Below are 24,842 nucleotides of genomic sequence, written 5' to 3' on the forward strand. Positions count from 1 at the left end.
TTTTATAGAAGGGATAAATGGAAACAACTCCTGGTGGCCAGTCACTAGGGGGAAATGGTATTATTTTCTATAGTGACCACCAAACTGAAACAGTAGCACTGTTTTTTACTTTTTATTATGAAAAATTGGAAACTTACAGAAAAATGATGAGACTAATTTAATGTGTTCCTATTATACTCATCACTTACTTTTAGCAATTTTGACGTATTATTTTTATCTATTTTTATATTTTTGCTTATACTTAAGTACGTATCTCTAAACAAGAACATTTCCCTTTCAAAGTACCATTATTGCATCTAACAAAGTTATCTATAATTTTTAATATCATCTCATACCCAGTCCATATTCAAATTTCCCATTTGTCCCCCAAATGGTTTTATGGATGGTTTGTTCAAACCAGGATCTAATCAAGGACCTTGTGTTACATTTGGTGAAGTAAGTCCTTTTTAGACATAAATCCTGTGTTTTCCAGGAATCTTTTGGGTCTTTGGGCTATTTGTATCTGCCTCATTATAATCCTCTCAGTTCTATTTCCTATATTCCTGTTGAACTTTCTTTCCAGTTCTGAGGGTCTTTAAATTAGACACTGCTTTACTCTGGCAAAGTACCCAATGAGTACATTCTTTATAAGAGTCAGAGACACTTTCCCTCCTAATTGACCCAGTGACTGATAACCGACTTACTACAAAATCTATAGCACTTCTTCAGTTGTTGGTATAAAACTAGAAGCCCTAAATTTAGGAATACTTACTAAAATTTAAGGAAGGGGTTCCTCCATTTGCTTGATAAGGAAATAAGATGGAAGATTTTGCCCTTGTTCTATTAAACCTGTTCAGCATTAAAACTATTATTCTGTACCACTAATTGCTGGGTTGTTAGAGTTTCTGTAGTTCTTTATAAACTTGAGCCCTAGGGAATCTATAAGGATATAAGTAAGGAAAAACTAGAAAGCTGCTTTTTCCAACAAGTTTTGCCTACTTTTACTGCTGCATTAGATCTTCATAAGGACTTCTAACATTTCACTTTTGAAGGACCTTGAGATTTTTAGGGCCATTTTATGCATTCATATTTAATAATCACTTTATTTTGCATCTTCCTGCCCCTGTGAACTCCTTGGAACAACTAGAGTACAAACACAGTTCATTCCATGGAATTCTAGATATACTTTCTTTTTAAAAAAAATATTTAATTAATTAATTTATTTATTTATTTTTATGGCTGTGTCAGGTCTTGTGGCACGTGGACTCTTTGATGAGGCATGCAGGATCTTTTTTTTTTAAATAAATTTATTTATTTATTTTTGGCTGTGTTGGGTCTTCATTGCTGTGCTCGGGTTTTCTCTAGCTGTGGCGAGCGGGGGCTACTCTTCGTTGTGGTGTGTGGACTCCTCATTGTGGTGGCTTCTCTAGTTGCGGAGCATGGGCTCTAGGTGCACAGGCTTCAGTGTGGCATGCGAGCTCAGTAGTTGTGGCTTGCGGGCTCTAGAGCACAGGCTCAGTAGTTGTGGCGCACGGGCTTAGTTGCTTCGCAGCCTGTGGGATCTTCCTGGACAAGGCCTTGAACCCGTGTCCCCTGCATTGGCAGGCAGATTCTTAACCACTGCGCCACCAGGGAAGCCCTCCACCGACTTTTTTTTTTTTTTGCAACTGTATTATAACTTTATTTAACTTGGTAAAAGCCAAAATTGATGGTTCTTAACATGGTATGTAGAGATCAAAATTAAAGAATATAAAATACCTTAAAAAAAATCAGTCAGCTCAATCCTGGTTCCTTCAATATTACTGCCAAACTTCTGTGAAAGAAGCCTTGTAATAAAGACTAACAGCAACATAGAAGATGATTTTTTTTAAAAGTTCATTTATCAATTTAACAATCTAGAAAAAAGAAAGTGACTGTAATACTTGATGACAGACATCATGTTTAAGTAGAAAACACAAAGATAAAAAAAGTAATATCTATGAAAATATTGCACAACTTCAGGTGTTGCCTCCAAATTTGCTTTATGTAATTGGATATAAATTAATGAACAAAAACTTAAGCAAGATACATGTAACAATTTAACAGAACCTGATAATCTAATTTCTTTCAATTTTTCTGAAACTCATCGTGGGGCTTATAAGAAAATTAACCAACATAGATACTGCTACAGTTGAATGTCAAATCTTTTAAGTGCTTATGACATACTAAATTCTTCTATAATGCAATTATGAAGAACCCTTCAAGAGACTTGTGTTTTGTATGTAGAAAAGTGTTAAAGTCAAATATTCAACTCAATATAAAATAAGAAACATTTCTGATTTGTTGGGTTGAGATTGCTTCTCCTTTTGCTAATGAATGATTTTTTTTTTTTTTTTTTTTTTTTTTTTGCGGTATGCGGGCCTCTCACTGCTGTGGCCTCTCCCGCTGCAGAGCACAGGCTCCAGACGCGCAGGCCCAGCGGCCATGGCCCACAGGCCCAGCCGCTCTGCGGCACGTGGGATCCTCCCAGACCGGGGCACGAACCCGCACCCCCTGCATCGGCAGGCGGACTCTCAACCACTGCGCCACCAGGGAAGCCCTAATGAATGATTTTTTTAGCTGTAATATCACTGAGTTGAACAAATATGTCACCTTTGAGTACATTAAGAAAAATAAACGCATGCTAAATGGATAAAGCATTACAACTACATCCTTACTAGACCATCTCTACTTCTAACACTTCAGAAGCTTAGAGATTCAGTGTTCTTATATTAACTGCAAGAAAAAGATAAAAGAGAAATTCCTTCTTTTTTGAGATCACAACTATGAAGTCATGTGGTTATACAAATTCTGCATTTGTGTGCAAAACATGAAACACACTTATCCTAATTCTCCCTGCTTAGAATTGTCAGTCAACTAGCAGGACTGTTCTTCCAAGAAACAGAAACAGAGATGTGTTTTACATGACTTCAGTAACCTCAGCACTACAATATAGGGAAGGAGGTCACAGGAAAGAATAAATCAAAACTGTTACAACTGAGAAACTTTTCTCAGTTTAATCATGGTGCCACTTTCATTTTTACATAAGCATGGTGGCATAATTCAAGCTCAATAAATCAGAATTCTTAATGTTTAAAATTTACCTTGACTTTTAGTTATCACCATATTAACCAAAATAATTAGGTGAAACACATAAGAAAGGGTAATATTAAATCCCACTTTATACTAGAGTTGGTTTCTTGACACATTAACTCATTTTTTTATAGAAAAGGGATAGTGCATCTCAGCTTGCTTACACACTAGGAGATCACTTTGAATTCTGCATTTCCTAACTGCAAACAGATACAGCACTTACAACAGGTTATAAATAAACTGGTTTTCAAGCATAGAGCCAGCCCCAACGATAATAATACACTATTTAAAAAGACCTAAGGCAATGAATTCCATTTCCAATGGAAAAAAAGAACTGTACAAACAAGCTTAAAACTCCTTTTTTTTGTGCCAGTGTTGTAAAATGTAGCTTTTAATAAAACCTTGACCCAAATGCCAGCAACTTGAGAAAAGAATTTGGGTGGGGGGAAGAAGAAAGTTATTTCATTTAGGAAAAACAACCACTATCTTTTTCCTAATCTTCGACATACACAATTTAAACTTATACAGCTGCTTTAACACTTTACACAATTCCTATGTACTGGAACAACAACAAGATCTAAATACAATTATATTTTTGAACACTGGGTCAAGGCTTTACATAAAAATACCTTCCTACTTTCCCCCCTAAGCTTCTAAAATATCACATACTTTTCCCCAACATCTGCAGCCATTCAGGAATATTTAGGAAACTTTTGTGCATGATCTTAATCCCTAATCCCTGGCTCTTTGGGCTCAGTGACAAAAGATCAAAACCACCAAAAATGATGGTTCACTTGAAGTCAGATGAGAGACCGTGGCTCAATCAGTCTCGTAGGACGAAAGCAGTGCTGCATCAACTGGCTCTATGCAGGAGGGGCATGTGAAGGATCTCATCAACCAGTCGTCCGTACAGTCCAGATGATAGATGTGCATGCACGGGAGAAATCGAATTGGGTCCCCATGAACAAAGTCCATCATACAGATCACACACTGCCAGATCTTTTTTTCTGATCCATCTCTTCCAGGTTCATAAACTCCTTTAGGCAGATGCTGTATAAGGCCTATTCTTTGAGCTATCCTAATTTGTTCCTCTTCAGTCAGCTGAGTTGCTAGGCGAGTCTGGCTAGGTGTTGGATGATAGACCGGAACTGGAACTTGTTCCTGGTATGGCGGCGGTGGCTCCTGATCCTGCTCCGTCCCCTCGCGAAAGCTAGCCCGGTCAGACTGAGACTCGTGAAGCAGGGAGATGTCATCCAAAGTGGGGGACTTGAGGCAGTTCCCCATCTTCCAGGGCTGGGGTGTGTGATCTGTGCGCTGTTTTGACAGTCTTCTCCCCTCCATAGACTTTTTAATTAGGCCTTCTGTCATCGCAGAGTCACAGAGGATGTGTGAATTAAATTGATTTTTCCCCTATTATACTTTTTTCCTATTCTTGATTTTTATAATAATTTGCCAGTCAACTTCACACTTCTCAACTGTGTATGGATCTATGGTTTTGATTGCACAGCCTCTCATGACATTTTCTCTGACAGCAGATACTAGTTGACTTACTGTTTTTGGAAACTCCTCTTATTTCTAGTTTTGTGGTTTACCATTCCTAAACTCTGGACAAGTACCTCTTCCATTACTAGCAAAGCAATCAAGTCCAGCTCTTGTTAGTTATTAGTTGTAATAGCACTCTCCATGAACCCTTGATTAAACTATTCTTCCCTCACCTGTCCATTGGCAAAAATACATATACCCCTAATTTCTGTCTCGTATGTTACCTTGCTCCATGTAATTCCATCTAATCTCGTACAGTTAAACTGGGCAGATCATTTTGGCAAATCCACATTGAGTACATGATCCTACGAAGATCCGTGCTTTTCATCAGCATAACTAAGATTAGGATCTGAAAGTAGCAGGAGGAGATGCTAGTGAGAGTGCACATGCTTTCAGGGCCATTCTTGTGGTTCTAAATAGTAAGATGACTTTTTAACCAGACAGGAAATTTGAAAGTATAAAAATGGGCTGTAAATAAATCCCCACTTTCCTAGAAACAGACCCATTTTGGTCTGTTCTGCTTCGGGATTCTTATATATATAACTCTATATCCAAGATCTAGTTATTCCTTTTTATTTTAATGATCCTCCTCCGCTTCTCTAATACTTCCTGCTTGCTCTTTTTTTTTTAAATAAATTTTAAAAATTTTGTTTATTTTTGGCTGAGTTGGGTCCCTGCTGCTGCACACGGGCACTTTACAGCTGCGGCAAGCGGGGGCCAGTCCTTGCTGCGGCACGCAGGCCCCTCACCACGGTGGCCTCTCCCACCGCAGAGCACAGGCTTCAGGCATGCGAGCCTCAGTAGCCGTGGCCCACAGGCTCAGCAATTGTGGCCTAAGGGCTCTAGAGCACAGGCCCAGCAGTTGTGTCACACGGGTCCAGTCCAGTCGCTTCGTGGCATGTGGGATCCTCCCAGACCAGGGATCGAACCCGCATTCTCTGCACTGGCAGGCAGACTTCCAACCACCGTGCCACCAGGGAAGCCCCCCTGCTTGCTCTTGAGTAAAATAAACTACTGATTCCTTGGCCTCTGTCTAGATCACCTAGCTTCTAGATCTTTGGTTAAATAACGACATCTGCCTAGTTCTTTCCCCATCGTGACTCCCCCTGATCATCCCTTTCCCATATCAACTTTTATATCCATGTCTTGACTGTTTCCTCTACCTCTTGGTTTTAAATTATTGACAACTCTCTGGAGTATATTCGAAACCAAGGTGTTTTTTAAGGTTGGCTTTTATTAGTTTGCTTTTTTACTTTACATTTAAGGATTAGAAGTGAGAGTAAGTTTGTCCATTCACTTTTCAGCTAAGAGTATGGTGGGAATTTTTTTTTCCACAGAAGGCTACACTTAAGTAAAAATTACCTAATTTAGATATTTTTTTTTTTTTTTTGCGGTACACGGGCCTCTCACTGTTGTGGAGCACAGGCTCTAGACGCGCAGGCTCAGCAGCCATGGCTCACGGGCCCAGCCGCTCCGCGGCATGTGGGATCTTCCCGGACCGGGGCACGAACCCGTGTCCCTTGCATCGGCAGGCGGACTCTCAACCACTGCGCCACCAGGGAAGCCCTAATTTAGATATTTTTAAAAGGTAGTTGATACATAAAAAATTGTCACTTTTTTGGGGGGGCTGTGCCACGCGCCTTGTAGGATCTTAGCTCCCCAACCAGGGATCAAACCCATGCCCCTTGCAATGGAAGCGTGGAGTCCTAACCAATGGACCACCAGGGAATTTCCAAATTGTCACTTTCTTTTAAAAAATTTTTTTAGAAGCGGGAAGGGGAAAGAAATGTGGTAACAGAGTAAGAAAAGTGATTCCACAGTACAGGCAGAGAGATACATCTTTTCCTTTTAAATAAGAGGCAGGAAAAGGAGATAGATACAGAAACCGAGATAGATTTAGGGGCTGTTCATGTGCCCTGCATTATACTAAGCATTTTACGTTCATTATCTCATTTAATTTTCACAACTTCCCACTTCACATCTGCGAGAACAGGCTTAAAGCCCTGAGTAACTTGCTCAAGACCACACAGCTTGTACACAGCTCCAGTCTGACTTTTAACTTCACACTCTCAACAGCTCTGCCTCTCTGGGTGGGTAAGAAAGTTACTTGTAGGTGAGATTGATGTTTTTTAAGTAGAAGTAAAGTTCATCTTTCAATTTATAAAATTCCTTAGAAATCGTCTCGTCTCACTGATTCTATATCACTTTATAAGAAAAGAAAACTAAGGTCCAAAGACTTTAAATAATTCAAATCCAAGCTAGTTAACCAGAAATATTCAGGCAGTGCTTTCCTCCGTATTATTTTTTTTTTTTTTTCTTTTTGCGGTATGCGGGCCTCTCACTGTTGTGGCCTCTCCCGTTGCGGAGCACAGGCTCCGGATGCGCAGGCCCAGCGGCCATGGCTCACGGGCCCAGCCGCTCCGCGGCATATGGGATCCTCCCAGACCGGGGCACGAACCCGTATCCCCTGCATCGGCAGGCGGACTCTCAACCACTGCGCCACCAGGGAGGCCCTCCTCCGTATTTTAAAGGCTGGAATTACTTAATTTTTGTATTACATTATCAGGTTTTCTTCTATTTTACCAATTTACAAAATGTGATAGTATTATGTATATTGTTAATAAAAGTAACGTATATACTCTATATAGAATTATCAGAGTATTTTAGATAGAACAGGTTTTCGTTCAGTCTTCTTTTGTGATTTAATTGCTCATTTTTAAAAAAATTATAAAAATTATCTAATGTCATTTGTTTTTATGTAATAATAAACATACATTTTATACATTAATAAACAATTTAATATATGCATTCTGTATTGCGAAATTAATATTTTAGAGACTGGTGAGTGAGATTAGGCAGAAGATTTAAGGCTTAGAAAAGAAACCTTTGGCTAGATAATATTAACAGAAGTGCTGGGATACAAAAGCAAGAAATATTCTTTTTTTTTTTTCCTTTTTAGCCGTGCCATGTGGCTTGCGGGATCTTAGTTCCCCAACCAGGGATTGAACCCGGGCCACAGCAGTGAAAGTGCCAGGTCCTGAACACTGGACCTCCAGGGAATCCCCAAGAAATATTCTTGATGGTGATTTAATTGTAGACTCTCAGGAACAAATGGGCCTAAAGTATTCAGTACTATACTGACACATGCTATGTTATTTTAAGTAATAACCAGCATTGTTGACAGTGGATCAGTTACACACTTTTTTTGATAAATGTCAAGATCTAAAAGAGGAAGAAATTGAGGCTGATGGTCCATGAGAAGACAGGTCACCTATACCAAGAAATGGATACTTTTAGTTAAAACTTTTAAATATTCATGTGCTATGGGTGATAGTAGCTTTCAATAGAAATGCTCCCAGAATTTACCTATCCTAAAGTGTCATTTGGAGGAAAATTATTGAAAAGATTATAGTTCCTTCCCAACAAACAGCCAATCTAATATATGATCTATACAAAATAAACTGTAAAACTTATATATTATATAATATGTTGAAATGCATTGTGGTAAGTATAAAGAGAAGGGTCAGATCTATTCAGTGGAAAATTAGTTTTTCTCTTAAATCATCCCAGAACAAGGTAGACCCTAACTGGGTATTAAAAATATGTTAGGTAATGAGATTGCATGGGTGAATAAAACATGGCTCTGGTCCTCAAGGAGCTTAAAATGTATTAAGAGAAATGATTAAGTAAACAGACAACTGCAATTCAATGTATAAAGTGCTATAATACTGTTAAGTCCAGGATTCTATGAAGTCACATAAAAGGGGCACTAATACCAGAGAAAGATGGGATCATTACTACCCATGATATGAATCCTCACGCACTTAGCATAGTGCTAAGCATATGGTAGGCATTCAATATTTGATAAATTGGAACATACCTGATTTAAAAAACAAAACAAAACATGAGCCTGGACTTAATTTTTTCTTAAAACAATGTCTTTAAACTTCATACCAAAATGTGTTTCTTTATGAATCCTTTTCATGTTGCAATAGTAATTTCAGTGATCTTGTAAATTAATTAGTACCTACAGCTGATTCTTGAATGTAACTGCTACTAGACAACAGGAAAAACTTTGTACTTTAGGAGGAGCTGTGTCCCATAGTGCTGGACACATAGTAAATGTTCAAAAATAACAACTACTTAGTTTTTTTTAAAGCTTCAGAATTTATTCAGTAATTCTCTACTCTCACCACCAAATTCTTTAAAGGAATTTCTTATTATTAATTATTAAGATTGTGTATAAGTGAGAACTTGAAAAGTATGATTCTTGTGCAATAATAAACACTATATTAACCAGTGGGAACTCTGAACAAGTAAATGAAAGTCTTGTCCTTGGCAAATGTGAAATAAAAATGGCTTACAAATGTTATATGGTATACTAGGGACACTTTACATATGATTGGAGTTAAAACTAATGCATATGAGCAATTAGAGATCAATGCTAAATTCTATGTAATGACTGTAAATACATTATGACTTCATTGATTAATTCAATAAATATTAGGCTTCAACTTTATGATACAGCCTACACTAGGCTCAGAGATAGATTAAAAAATACAGTCTGGGGGCTTCCCTGGTGGCGCAGTGGTTGAGAGTCCGCCTGCCGATGCAGGGGACACGGGTTCGTGCCCCGGTCTGGGAAGATCCCACATGCTGCGGAGCGGCTGGGCCCGTGAGCCATGGCTGCTGAGCCTGCGCGTCCGGAGCCTGTGCTCCGCAACGGGAGAGGCCACAGCAGTGAGAGACCCACGTACCACAAAAAAAAAAAAAAAAAAAAATACAGTCTGGGGAACAAGGAAGAAAACATAATCATTGTACAGTGTGATTTAATGCTACTATAGAAAAAGTACAAAGTACTGTTGGTCTACAAATTAAGAGCAGCTAATGGTGCAGAGAAGGAAAAATTGGTATGAAATGGATTAGTCATATGTGCTTAATTTTTTTAAAAACCAGGCAATATAATTTTATTGTGACTATGTCTTATTTGTTATCTGATGTATTTTTTAGGAACTTGTATAGTATTTTTCTATTTTGTGAAATGAGATTAAAAAACCCCAAGGAGGCTTCCCTGGTGGCGCAGTGGTTGAGAATCCACCTGCCGATGCAAGGGACACGGGTTCGTGCCCCGGTCCGGGAAGATCCCACATGCCTCGGAGCAGCTGGGCTCGTAAGCCATGGCTGAGCCTGCGCTTCCGGAGCCTGTGCTCCGCAATGGGAGAGGCCACAACAGTGAGAGGCCCGCGTACCACAAAAAAAACAAACCCCAAGGGCTATTTATAAGTTATGAATTAGTTGAATATGCCAAGAACTCCTATTTCTCATCATACTGTAGTGTACCTTTTATACTATATTCAAAGCCAAGTGGATATAATTCAGTGAGCAAATAAGATATCTACTTGGTCAACTATTTAGTATGTTGTGCAGATCTAACTAGTAGGAATAATTATATGTTTTAAAAAGATTATACAATTTCTCTTAAATATTAACTAGCTTTGATCAATTTAACAGTCCTTTTTCTTATTTCTTATTAAGGGTCTACTGTATTTGCTGGTAACAGACCAGGGGTTTCTCACTGAAGAAAAAGTTGTTTGGGAAAGCCTACACAATGTCGATGGTGATGGAAATTTCTGTGACTCAGAATTTCATCTGCGGCCACCTTCTGATCCTGAAACCGTATACAGAGGACAACAAGATCAGATAGATCAGGTAAATTTATTGTTTTATCTTCTTCATATTGTTTAAAGTGCTCATTCCTTTCAAATGTGAATTTAGCTATTCAAATTTTTGAACTAAAGATTTGGTCATTAATATACTTGTGAAATTTTCCTGACACTTCCTAAATAGGTAAGTGATTATTCTACATGTACATTAATTGTACACTTTGGTTCAGAAGGCCAGATTATATTGAACTGTGAAGGTCATGGTAAAGAGTTTAAATTTTATTCTAATTGTAGTAGGGAAGGTATGCCAAGTATTAAACATGGAAGTGACATGATCTACTTTACCTTTTTTTTAAATTGAGGTAACATTAGTTTATAACATTATATGTTTCATATGTATAACAGTATATTTCTACTTCTGTAAAAAAATATGGAATGCTTCACAAATTCGCGTGTCATCCTTGCATAGGAGCCATGCTAATCTTCTCTGTATTGTTCCAATTTTCGTATTTATGCTGCTGAAGCAAGCACTACTTTACCTTTTTAAAAACCTGCTATGTGGCAAATGCATAGGAAGGACACGGTTGTAAGCAGACTAGCAGTCCAAGCAAGAGGTGATGATGGCTTAGCCTTGGTGGTAGAGATGAAGAGACAAGTACATATTTGAGATCTATTTTGGTTAGTCAGAAAAAGTAGAAGAGAGGGAATCTTGAAGATAGCATACACTGGATAAAGAGTAGGGGGGTGTTCTAAGCCTTAGAGTCCAAGATAAGGAGGAACAGACACTTACAGCAGGAGCTGCACTACTGAGCAGAATTCTTATTTGGAACTGAGACATGAGATTTTTGCCTGCTATTGGTTGGTAGGCTTAGAGCCACAGGTGTGTTTATTACTAGAAGTATAACAGTGATGTGACATTTTCCTCAACTGAGGCAGAAATATGTTTATGTTAAACAGTTGGCACATGTTTCGCTGATAATTTAAGTGCATAGAGACTGTGTTCATTTAACCATTATTCATTGAGCAGTTGTATTGAGCACTACAACTACGTCCTGGGGACACAAAGATAAATCATTCAGTCCCGTCCTCAAAGATTCTGCAGTCTAGATGGGGAGGCAGGTATTTGACCAACTAATATTATATGTTAAGTTCTATAATGGTAATTTGAATAGCAAGCTATGAATGGACGAAAGAATACTTGATTCAAACAAATACTGATCTTTCTAGGACTCTTGGCTTTCCTTTGACAAACAGCCATAATAATCAACATACTCATTTTCCTTCAGAAGATATACAGGGGCATGGTTTTTTAAGTGTTACTTAAGAGAAATATACAGGATTTTTCTAACCACTGTATGTAAAAAATATTGGCACAGGAATGAAGTAAAGCAATAGATTGCCACAGTAATCTAGTCATAAGGTGTTGAGAATATATGTATGATATTGTCTTTAAAAGTAGCAAGGAAGGGACTTGGCAAAGAGCAGAGTTTGAAGAATTGAGGAGAAAAATTTGAAGGACAAATTCTTGATGTCAGTAAGATAATCATGCTAGATAGTACAAGGACTTCACAGGGAACAACCTTTTACATATCCTCTGTGGTTAATTAAAATTCTCTTATTTTGAGGGTAGATTGGGGGAGGTGCACAAGAGTAGTCAAGTTTCATTCAGCACTAATTCTTAATAAAAGTGGATGTTGTTAGATAATATAACTTTTGACCAAAGATGCATCACTTTATCTCTTAGGAAATAATCTGGGTGTGTGTGTGGGAAGAGAAAGGCATAGTTAAGTAACTGAATATGATTGTATGATGGACAGCTATGTTGGCTTTAAAAATCATCTTTTGGAAGAATAATTAATAAATAATCTTGGGAGCTTGTTTGGAGGTTCTAGCAGGGGAGCGCAGCTACTCGTATACCCTTGACCACAGAACGGTCCTCCTCTATCGGGGAAGGTCGTCCTCTTCTAATTGGTACAGCCACTATGGAGAACGGTATGGAGGTTCCTTAAAAAACTACAAATAGAACTACCATATGACCCAGCAATCCCACTACTGGGCATATACCCTGAGAAAACCATAATTCAAAAAGAGACATGTACCAAAATGTTCATAGCAGCCCTATTTACAATAGCCCGGAGATGGAAACAACCTAAGTGTCCATCATCGGATGAATGGGTAAAGAAGATGTGGCACATATATACAATGGAATATTACTCAGCCATAAAAAGAAATGAAATTGAGCTATTTGTAATGAGGTGGATGGACCTAGAGCCTGTCATACAGAGTGAAGTAAGTCAGAAAGAGAAAGACAAATACTGTATGCTGACACATATATATGGAATTTAAGAAAAAAAAAATGTCATGAAGAACATAGGGGTAACACAGGAATAAAGACACAGACCTACTAGAGAATGGACTTGAGGATATGGGGAGGGGGAAGGGTAAGCTGTGACAAAGCGAAAGAGCGGCATGGACATATATACACTACCAAACGTAAGGTAGATAGCTAGTGGGAAGCAGCCGCATAGCACAGGGAGATCAGCTCGGTGCTTTGTGACCGCCTGGAGGGGTGGGATAGGGAGGGTGGGAGGGAGACGCAAAAGGGAGGGGATATGGGAACATATGTATATGTATAACTGATTAAATTTGTTATAAAGCAAAAAAAATAAAATAATAAAAAAAAAATCTTGGGAAGTTCTTATGACTTTTTTTTAAACAGAAGACTTTTATGACATTAAATGGAAAAGAAAGCAGATTATGATAGTTTCAGGGGTTGGGAGATGTGTTTGTGTTTGTATGTGAATATAGAAAAAAATGATTAATATATAACAATTATATATTAATTGTTAACAGTAGTTGGCTCTGTGTAATGATATTATGGTAATCTTAACTTTCTTATTTATGCTTTTTTCCTTTGTAACAATTTTCTACAGACATGTATTTCTTTTTTTTTAAAGCTTTTCTGAATGCCTTATATACTGCTTCTAGAAAGAATTTCAAATGAATATTTAAAATACTTATAACAGTGGCAACATCACTGAAATAATTTCATACCTCCCAAACAGAAATAAATAGAAAACTTCTATTTTTACATTTACCCTCTGGTATGTTTTTTAAAAGCCACTCTCATAGGTTTGTAGATATAACGCCTATATTCACACACGTTAGTTCTTGGATAAAATCTCATAGCTAAAAATGGTTATCATTTAATTTCTTAGGACTATCTTATGGCATTATCTCTACAACAAGAACAGCAGAGCCAAGAGATCAATTGGGAACAAATACCTGAAGGAATCAGTGATTTGGAACTAGCAAAGAAACTCCAAGAAGAAGAGGATAGACGAGCTTCTCAGTATTACCAGGAACAGGAACAAGCGGCAGCAGCTGCTGCTTCTGCTTCTACACAGGCCCAGGTAAAAACTAGTGTTCTGATTCTTAAATATAATGATCACTTTAGCAATAAAGAAATTTGTGCTGAGATAAAAACTTTTAAGTTAGATATTGACTCTGTTAGCATTTTTAGCATCCATGGATTTTATGACATTGTCCTAAGTTTGTGATTATCTTAATATATTTCTAATTTAGTTAAATTTACTTTTTCTGAGGTTCTGATGGGAAGATTTTCCAAATTTATTAAGTTCTTAATAGCTTCAAACAATATAAACCAATTTGAACAAATCTTTCCTATCAATTAGAAGGCAGTATGAGGTACTGCTGGAAAGAATGTAGACTTTGGAGCCAGATAAATGTGGATTTGCATTTTCTGCTTCTGTCTCCCCTTACTAGGTGCAACATGGACAAAGTCCTCTACGTCTCTTAGCTTCATTTTCCCTATCTGGAAAAAAGAAGATAATACTTAAACCTTAGGTTTGTGGTTAAGAGTAAATAATGTTAGCATTTAATCCAATGTTTGACATGTGCTAAGTATTCAACAAAGGTTAGCACCTTTCCACTTTCCCCAGCTAAATGTTTTAAGCACTGAAAATGTAACTAAGGGGGGTTTCTATTTCTTAAATCTCATTTCATTAAATGAAAAAAATATTCCCCTTCTTTTATGTTTGTACCATGCTAGAACTATTCCTTTGATTTGGGTATTCAAGAAAACTTGATGCCCTTTAAGGTCTGATGAAACTTTAAATACAGAGGTCTCTATTAAAATAGGTATAACATTTCTATTTCTAGAAATATTGACTACTCCAAGCTTAAAATTTAAAACCTACCATGTTATGATTAGCTTTTCACTAAAAAAGTTCTCTCATTGCACAGAATACACATTTCACACTCTGAATCCTCAGGGATTTTTTCCCCCTCCTTTTAAAATCTGTTTATTATAGTATTTAATGAGATCTTGGAAAACTATTGTAGCTTGCCAAAAGATGTCACTTTCTTTAACATTTCCTAAACTTTAACATAAGTTATCTTGAATTTGAGTCTTCAGGCAATATAATGCTATATGTTATTTATTGTTTGAAGTTCCATTTACTTAGAATAATGGATACATTAATTACATCTATTCTGAATGATAGAGGCAGTTATTCAGATACCATATCACATAACAAGTCTATACACCAATAGCCTTTTTCCATTAATAATTCCTTTCACTCCTGTAGTTTTTCTTTCTAGATAACTATGCTTAAGCATCTTGGAAAAATTGTGGTAATTTTTTCCTGTTTATTTTCCTTAAAGCAAAGCCAGCCAGCACAAGCCTCTCCATCGAGTGGCAGACAATCTGGGAATAGTGAACGTAAACGAAAGGAACCTCGAGAAAAAGATAAAGAAAAAGAAAAGGAAAAAAATAGCTGTGTCATTTTGTAACAAGTGTGGATCTTGTTGGAACCATCTGTATGTCTTCAGAAACAAAACCATAGGAGGAAAGGAAGAAAAACCGATAAATACCGTCTGTGCCTGATTTCCCAATGGATTTTGTTCATGTTTTTCAGGGGAAAGGTTGTTACTTAGTTACAATCAGACTTTTTCAAGTCACACAGTACACTCTTTATGAGCTGGAGTTTCATGTTACAAGTTGAAAATGCTGTGTGTTGTCATTCATGAAAAATAATACACTTGTAGCCAAATAAGCAAATCACAGCAAATTTGTGTCATAGTGACATTCATAACTCATATCAGTTAGTAAGCTATTTCATCTTCTGTTCTAACAATGAATAGTATTCATTGTTTCCTTCCTCAAATCTAAATATTAGCACAATAATTTCTGAAATTAATTTTTACAATGTTAAATTATGATCTAATCCATGAGAAACCAGGGGTTTAATATAGATTTAAAAAGAAATGAAAAGACAAAAATAACAAGAATAAATAACCCTCAATTGTATATTGGACTAGTTCAGCCCTTGAACAGCTTTACCTTTCTTTAGGAATGTACATTTTAGATATATCTTGAGAACTGATAATGGAGCTTGGATTTAATTTAGATAGAAAAAAAAAGATTTGTATTTCTTTTCCAATTAAAAAAAATTACATAACACCAATACTCATCAAAATCAAATCTTAATAACTTTGTAGTGTTATAAAATTTGAGGAATTTTGAAATCTTTAATAAAGGTTACTTGGACCACAGTTACTATTTATTGATAGTGTGATAAGTGAGTATAAAGAGGAAACCATGTGGATGCTAGGCCTTGTAAATATGGAGATGTAGAAATAGAAAAGGAGATAGTTCAGTGTCTATCTTTTTCTAGAATTACCTTGAACCTTAAATTTTAAATCATGTTTATTTTCTAGAAAATTAAGTATACTTATTAAAACCAACAAAAAAGCACATTTTTGAAAGGATGTTAGATAATCTCTCAGTCTAGTGGAAAAGCATTAGTAAAAAATCTGTTTGAGGATAAGAATCTGGAGGAATTTATGTAGAAGCAATCAGATTATTCTAACTTATGAGAACCAAATAAACCTATAACATAGTGTTTCTAGGATTCAGAAAGAATATTTATTGAACTTTACTATGAGGCAACACATATTTTCCTGTATTTCTATAGTTTGGAAAACTATCCTTAATAGTCCTTTTTATATGCTTTATATTTAAAAGTTTGTTTTAGTCATTTTTGAAAAGACTATTGCTGCTGCAAGTAGTTACGTGATTTACATTCTAAGCCTCAGTAAATTTGTTTGTTCAAGAGCATCTTAATCTAACCTGAGCATCCACTTGGAGAATGCTTTTTGTGGTCTGGGGTGACAAAAGACTACAAAAAAAATGTGGTCTTGATTTCTTAAGCTATGTCTTTAACATTCTCCGTGATCCAGGACCAGATATAAGATAAATCTATATGTAAAAAGTAAAGTCTTATTTATGGAAGAAATTATTCTAAGGGAAATATCCAGGGTCAAGCTGTATCTTTTACATCCTTCTATATTGCATGTCTGTTTATGTTATACCATTTGTTATTCCTTCAAATTTCATATGCTAGCATGATAAGTCATCAGAGAACCTGTTTGGGGTATAAAACTTTCATACAAAATATTTGGTTAGTCTCTTGATAATAACCCAGAATATGTGTATATTGCTAAAGTAATCAAATGTACTACAGAATTCTCTATTGGCTCAAACAAGTTGACTTTTAGGCCAAGTTTATTCTTGATATCACTCTATTGGTTAAAGGAGGAAACTCAAACCTCAGGGTTTGTTTTTCCCAGAACAGATAGTAGTGACAGTGCATTATATTTTATTAAGAAGCAAAACAATAAATCCTGAGAAATTTTAAAAAACATATTTGAGGCATATTTTTCCATAATTATATAATTAACTATTTATTGCCCTTGCAAAATATATGTGTAGAAGCTATTCTTCTGTTAATTGTTACTGTCTTAATTTGTTCCAAAGATAACACTGCCATTCTGCAGTCCCATTAGAAGAAAAAAAAATTCACTCAAATTGTGCTGCTATCAGATAAGTAAATGTCAATGTATACTTATAAGAAATAACTAAGAAATGTAATGTGTTTGTTAATTCACCCTTTTTCTATGTAATATTTCCCAGTCAGGCTTTCTTACATTCCTGGAATTCAGTTTGATATACCAAGAGTAATAATGATAAAATGTTTACTTTGAATACTGTGGGGGAAAACTAAATGTTCAATTCTATTTAAAAAAAAAAAAACTTCTGAGAGATACTGGTTTCCCATCCTTGAAAGTTATAAAGAATTTAGAGCTATTATGTCTTTATTTTGCTCAAGTCAACAAATTACATATTCAGACATTTCATTGTTGGTTTAGGTACACTGGAATTTGATAGTGGTATATTAAAGTCTTTCCTTCACAGTATTTTGTAATGCTTGAAAACTGTTAAATGTGCACTGCTAGTAGAAATTAGAACTTAAACATTTTTGTTTTTAAGATTTATAGGCTAGATTAGAGACACATTTGCATCAACCAGTCACCTCTTCTGCAACCAGAGCTAGCAAAAGAAGCAGATGAATGAATGGATATGGTCATTGAACTGTCTCATACTTCAAAGACTTTTCCTTAAGGTTAGTGACCAGTCTTTGTTAACAGTATGAAAATTTTCTTCATGTTAATCCCATTGAATCAACAACGCTGTGATTTATAATACGTTATCAACACTAAAAAATACATCGTGTGTGTGTGTGTGTGTGTGTGTGTGTGTGTGTGTTTCTGAAGCAAGGATCCATGACTTCTAATAGATTCTCAAAGGAGTCTCAGATTTAAGAATCATCATCACCAAGCTGTTTGAGGCAGCTAAAATTGCAGTGGGCTGCTTCCTATAATATGCTGTTTCAATGTGCATAGTTAAAGTAACTTATTTCATGTTTCAAGATGTCAAGTTAGTAGTTGAGTGAGACATAGATTTAAGGTTAGGATTAGTCTTTGGAATATATGTATATATTTTTTGTCTAAAATTTCTAGTATTTGACTACTTATGTTTTGAATTCTTCCTCATACTTCTTGATCTTAGCTTAAGCAAGTTACTGTCAGAGATTAGTTGACTGAACCCAACATTAACCATTTTGTACTTTCACAAAACCTTAACATTTTGTTTTTAATGAATCACCAACTCAGTTCACTAAGAGACAGAAGATCTTGAGAGGAAAGAGGACTAGAAGTAAAATATATATTTAAGGAAAGAACTATCATATTAATGTTGGCATATAAAGCAGATATTTGTAAAATTCTGCTGGAGAAAAATCAAGGCAAGAATTTCTAGAACTGTCCTAAAACAATCTCATTTATTTAAAAATTTTTTTAAAAACAAAGAGCAAATTGATTGTATTTCACTTAACTTTCCTATTTCAATGGAGATATTGTAAAACATGATGGAAAGCTTATGGCTTTTACCTATCACAGAATATTTGGGCATACAACTTAAACTATAATAATAAATTTACTAATGTTTGATAAAATAAGATGGAGGCATTAAAGATGGCATATAATTTGTATTTTAAGGTATGGGAAATGTGAAATTCTGAATCATTTTGTCTAAAAACCTGGCTTTTATCTTGCCTTCGGCAAATTTACCATGCCTCAATTTACTCTAAATATCTAAAGGATGCTCATTTTTAGTGCTTTGCACCTTGGAATAAAGGGCATAGTATAAGCACAGGGTATTATTGAAATAATCATAAATATTACACACATCTTTTGTTCTTGAATGTGTAGATTTTTTCCCCAATGACAATATTTCTAAAGCCAGTTGTTTTTTTTTTTAATGCTGTCAAAGTTTGTAGAATTATCTTGTCTTTGAGCATGGCGTCATCTCTTCCCCCAATTTTTTTTTTTTTTTTTTTTTTTTTGCTACACTGCACAGCATGTGGGATCTTAGTTCCCTCTCCAGGGATCAAACCTGTGCCCCCTGCCAGGGAATTCCCTCTTCCCCAAATGTAGTATTTTACAGTTGCTTTTGTGTTCTGTGGGCTATAGGATCAAAACCAAGAGTATTTTGGGAGTATAAAAGCATTAAAAATCTATTTTTTCTGATATCTTTCATATTTCTAAATATTTAGATTCTCTTTGCCTCTTCATGGAACAAAGTACAATGGGATCAGGTTACTAATACATATATGTAAACATTTTTGCATGGATGGAATTCATTTAGATCTCTTAAGTACTGTCCTTTTTAGGGCTATTTAAATTATTTCTGTTTTTTAAGTGTAAAATGTTATTTGATAATATACAATTAAATTTCTTTTAGAAAGTGACCAAAAATAGTAAAATAACTAACCAGAACCAGAGTTCTTAGGCCCTCTAGTAATTGAGTGTCCTTTTTTACTGATGTCCAACACTTCTAAAGCTCTTGGGAAAACATAAAAAATTGTGGTTACTCTTCTCTAGTGACACTTTAAAACTAAAATTATAATTGAAGGCTTCTTGAACAAAATATACTGCAATATAGAGATCATGCAGTCTAAGGGACAAATTGCAGGACCCTGATAAGTTTAACTAATTTTGAAGATGTCTAAATTTTAACTCATGCATGTCTTACTTAATCCCATTGTTTCTGCCATTAGAAATTAGAGTTTAATAAATTGCGATACACATATATATTTTTACATGAAGGATTCTAATTTCACTTTTCTGATCTCAAAAAAAATCAACTCAAAAAACAGGGTAGGGCTTCCCTGGTGGCGCAGTGGTTGAGAGTCCGCCTGCCGATGCAGGGGACACGGGTTCGTGCCCCGGTCTGGGAAGATCCCACATGCCGCAGAGCGGCTGGGCCCGTGAGCCATGGCCGCTGAGCCTGCGCGTCCGGAGCCTGTGCTCCGCAATGGGAGAGGCCACAACAGTGAGAGGCCTGCGTACCACAAAAAAAAAAAAGACAAAACGGTAAAAGTCTTCAGCTATTGCCTAAAGTTTAGCTTTATCCTGTTGAGCTGAGAAAGGACAAGATTTACATTTGTCTGCTTATAAAGGATATTTTTTAGGGCATGGTACTATCCCAGATAAGGTGTTGAAATACCGTGGCAGAAACATATAAAATCTAAGCTTTAAACCACAGTAGATTTAAAGAACAAAAAGTTGTAGTATTATTCTATAATGTCTCTACTTCATCTGATATTAATTCTAAGAATTCCTTCAAATCACTTAATAATTTGTCACCATTAACTTTACAAACCTTATATCTATCCTCACTGTAATATCCTATCTTGAGAGGCAGGGGTGCCTCCTAGATTAGAGCGTGGACAAAGCAAAATTCTTCTGAAGGTGATCCTGGCTTATTTGGCTCTAGTAGTCACAGCTTTAATAGGAATTCAGTAAACTGAAATACCCATTTAAGTTCCCAAATCAGTGACCTGTCCAAATGAGCATTATAACTGAAATACCCTGCAGAGCAGTTCTAACTAATGAAATGTGTTTTAAGACTAAGATTGGCATTTAATCTGCCCCGTATGTCTCTGAATTTTGTCAGTTTTTGTTGTTTTTTACATCGTGGTTGTATGAAATAACCATTTTTTTCCAGGGTATATAGGATATCCTAAAGCTTTACAGATTTTTAAAGATGAGGACTTGAAAAGCTTCCAGTAGTTTTTGTTAAAATGCTATCTTCTCAGTAAAATGACAACTATTGTTTTCACACATTCACATATCACAAGTAGGACCATATGATCGGAGATTGATGTATGATTGCTACCTAACAATCAGCAAAAGGGATAATCTTCACTTGTGAAACTTCAGAGGTACCCTGAAAGTCATTTCCTAAAGTTAGTGCATGTGAGTCTTTTTTCCTTGAATTGTGCAGAATAACTGGCTTGTGGCACATATTTGGAGGAGTAGCAAGTGAAATGGTATAATGGCTGCAGAGAAAGTGATCTTGAAATACAACAAGAAAAAACAAATTTTCTTCTTCCACTTTATTGCCCGGCTATTTGGGTCAGGAGGTTGCTATGATAGATCTCTATGCCAGGCCAAGAATGGCCAATTGAAATAGAGTTCTCAAAGAGTTTAAATATATAGATTGTGTACGAGTGCCTTTTTTTTTTTTCTCTCCTCCTTTCCTTTACTATCTTAATGCCCTTTCTACTTCTGAAATAATTCATCTGTTTTGCTTTATGACCAGCTTTAATTCTAGTTGTAGAATAATAGCAACCCTAGAGATTGATGGAAAAGAGCATTGAAATACTTTTTTTGAATAAAGACACCTAAAAGCATCTACCCAGCTTAGGGTTGAATTGAATTTCTATGAAAGAAAGTTATTGTTTTATATGCTAACTATGCTAAAACCATTTGATTTTAAAAAGTAAGTCTTAAGTTTCAGAAGTTTCATTTTTGGAGGATACTCCTAAAAAAGGCATATTGAACACAGATGGGAAAATATAAGATATTTCTGAAAGAATTATTCAGTATTATTCAACGTTTAATTTCATGTTTGTTATTGTACCACAAGCATAGTGTCATTCTTGGATTAAAATGTTGGATTTTTGTTAATATACTTAAATCTGTAACCAGTGGTAACACCCTTAGTATTTTTTATTATAGATTATATTTTATTTTAATAAACTTTGATATTTAGACCAAAAAGTCTTTCTGCTATATATATTAATCTCATTAAGCTACTTACAAATGTTAAGAGTGGGGAAATGGGGAATTGACATTAATTCATATTTACTTAGGATTAACTCTTAACATACTTGGACCAACTCTTGATAAAGACAGTGCTTTTCCCTCAAGAGACAGTGAACAAAGAAACAATTAACTCTAAATTATATAATAGTTAACTACCTGATCCCAATGGTAGATTTGTTATATCTGATACTTCTATTCTCTTGGAGGATTAAGTTAGCAAGAACTGAGGAAGGAATATTTTCTCTTTACACCATGCCAATCCTAATATAAAGTTTTTTGTCCAACAAAGTTTTTGTCAGCTGATGTCTGGCATTTCTCTGTGAAAGCTTTCTTTCTTTCTTTCTTTTTAAATTCATTAATTAATTATTCAGGCTGCACCAGGTCTTAGTTGCAGCATGCGGACTTCTTAGTTGCGGCATGCATGTGGTATCTAGTTCCCCGACCAGGGATTGAACCTGGACCTCCTGCACTGGGAGTGCAGAGTCCTACCCACTGGACCACCAGGGAAGTGCCTGTGAAAGCTTTCTTAGACTCTCCAGCCTTCTAGGCAGAATTAATCATTCCACACAGTGTTTTGACGACTTCTCCTCATTTATAGCACTTAAGCTAGACTATGAGCCTTTTAAGAACAGGGATCATGTTTTATTCATCTTGATTTTCTTGGCAATATTACATGATCACTGGCACTTTAAATGAACCTAATATCTACTTAGAGGAATTTTTTTAAATACCTATATTATGTGGTAAGTTATATTGCTTGCCTGTCCTTTAAATAAGTAAGATAAGTAAGTTGAGTTATTTAATCAGTTTTCCCCTTTAGCATAAAAGTTATATAGATAGAAGGAACCAAAATCCTTAATCTGTTTCCCCCTACTACCTGACTCCCCTGATTTTCTGTGGGTATCATCCTGTATCCTCCTAGGCTGCTTGGGGAACAGCAGCCTCAACAAAACTAAAGTAAGCAGCCTTGTTCTTTCCCCATTTCATACCCTTTTTACAGGGTCTCTTTCCTCACTTTATATTATCCTATGAAGTACATACCTATTAATTTGTTGGAGCTGAGATTTGAAGCCAAGCAATCTGACTCCAGAGACTGTGCTCACAAATATATCTGGAAGGGGACAGATAAATCTAGGTCAGGTCTGTGTTCAAATTCTGACTCTTGACTTTTTAAGACACATCTGTTTCAAACCCTGCAGAAATCTTCAAAATCAGGTCTATAAGCCTCCTTTGTACTCACTAGTCTTAAAGCCAGTTAATTCTGCATAGCCTCTTTTCTCAACTGTAAAACAATAATTTCTCTCTCGTAAAATTTTTATAAAGATTAATGTACTTAAATTGTCAAATACATAATAAACACTCAATAAATTATAACAGATTGTGGATAACAGACTAGGAATAACTTTTTTCTTACCAGCCAAGAACTTTAAACCTGAAAAAACACCTCTTTAAATTAGGAAGGCCCCTTAATCCTTATAAAAGTAAACATTTTTTGATTCTCTCCCAATTATAATGCTGATCCTACCATAAGAACTGAGATCAACCTGGGCTCAGAATGGCCCAGAGTGAAAAACATGGGACAAACAAAACTTCAGAATACATAAAATAATATAATCATAAATTCCAGATAAGACTTTGGAAATTGTGACATGCTCTCCCTGGAGATTCATTAGTTTACTCATTTATCAAGGAAGATTCAGGAAGTTAGACTTAATAGGAAGGACCATATTTGGACAGTCAATGATCTATATTTAAAGCTATGGCATTAAATTTTAAAATTAAGTGCAGTAGAAGTCAAGAGCATAGGACCAAGAAAGTCAGCCAGGCTCAAGTCAGCACCTTCAACAATGTCAGGGTCATGTAGGGGAGTAAAGAATAATTTTCCTTCTACTACCCTTCTAAGTTCTTGGCTGGGGCCTTGTACAGAAGACAGATTAATAAGAGAAAAATTTATAATACGTTTACATGGGAGGGAAAAATTAGTAACTCACAGAGGTAGCTTAGAATTCTGGCTTAAATACCATTTCAGTTAAAGACAAAAGAAAGTGTGTGTGGGAGACCAGTTATGCAGAAGTAACCATGAAAAGTACAGTAAACAAGAGCAAGATTTGTTATGCAGATTAAAGTCTTTAAATTGGTGCCTTCTCCATTGATTAGATTCTCTTGTGATTTAGTCCTCTTTCTGGTAAAGGAAGATTTCCTTTATAAGTATAAATTTCCATTACAAAAAAGCAACTTTGTTTTCAGAACTTCTTCTGTATCTGCTATTTCTCCAAATAATTCTTATTGCAAAGAGGCATATTTTGGGGTGGCATATTCTGCTACTCTTCAATCAACTCAGGCAGAAGGTGATAGCATTTAAAGGATTCTTCATCCTTTTGAGGACTTTTCTTCGGGCTGCCAACTTTACTAAATAAATCACTATAAAGAAGTGGTGATACTTTAAATAAAATATAGTAGCCTCTGAACCCTGGCATTCCACTGAATGTCCTAGTCCTTAAAATATGGAACTAACTGGTTACTAATAAGTATAATATCAGCAGTACTCCCTATTTATTGGAATATTATCATTTATCAGACATTGAACTGTTTATATTATTCTTACTTAATCCTCACAAAAATTTTAAGAGATTGATACTATCACAGCTAAGGAAACAGAAACTTGAAAGATTAAGCAACTTGCAAAAAGTCAGTGCTTAGTGGCAACTTGAAATTTAAAACTGAACCTGTCTAATATTCTATAGTCCATTCTCTTTACTGCACAATTATGGAAGCATTCACAAATTTGCATACCTAATATGTTCCAATGACCTCCTTCCTTTTTAAACCACTTCTTATATTTCTGATATTTTTCATCTACATTCCTGGTATCCAATCAAAATTTTAAGCCTGGGATCACTAAAGATTTGCTCCTCTTCTAGATGTGTCATTGTTTTAGTCCTTACAGTTAGGTCTATGATCCATTTCAAGTTAATTTTTTTCTTTTTAATTGAATAAATTTGATGTGTAACA

General features: G+C 35.7%; 2 protein-coding genes across 4 annotated transcripts in view; one reads left to right on the forward strand and one right to left on the reverse strand.

Annotated features, from left to right (window-relative positions):
* MINDY2 (MINDY lysine 48 deubiquitinase 2) overlaps nucleotides 1–24,842 on the forward strand; it is an 85,592-nt gene that overhangs the window by 58,942 nt on the left and 1,808 nt on the right. Inside the window, exons 7-10 of one of the 3 annotated variants that reach the window (XM_081226787.1) lie at nucleotides 10,168–10,341; nucleotides 13,514–13,708; nucleotides 14,082–14,162; nucleotides 14,982–15,057. In XM_081226787.1, the coding sequence (XP_081082913.1) occupies nucleotides 10,168–10,341; nucleotides 13,514–13,708; nucleotides 14,082–14,162 (450 nt within the window). In that variant the 3' untranslated portion in view covers nucleotides 14,982–15,057. Of the gene's footprint in view, nucleotides 1–10,167; nucleotides 10,342–13,513; nucleotides 13,709–14,081; nucleotides 14,163–14,981; nucleotides 21,786–24,842 lie in introns of those variants that run through there. The other 2 variants (XR_014015243.1, XM_081226786.1) reach the window with 2 other exon arrangements.
* On the reverse strand, nucleotides 3,214–4,458 carry LOC308614513 (RING finger protein 11-like; the record flags this gene model as incomplete). Its single annotated transcript, XM_081228951.1, has 1 exon — nucleotides 3,214–4,458. The coding sequence occupies one exon, from the start codon at nucleotides 4,456–4,458 to the stop codon at nucleotides 3,910–3,912; it is 549 nt and encodes a 182-aa protein (XP_081085077.1). The 3' UTR covers nucleotides 3,214–3,909.

Source organism: Mesoplodon bidens (assembly GCF_964165515.1).
Source record: "Mesoplodon bidens genome assembly, chromosome: 3".
In the NCBI taxonomy this organism is placed as follows: Eukaryota; Metazoa; Chordata; class Mammalia; order Artiodactyla; family Ziphiidae; genus Mesoplodon; species Mesoplodon bidens.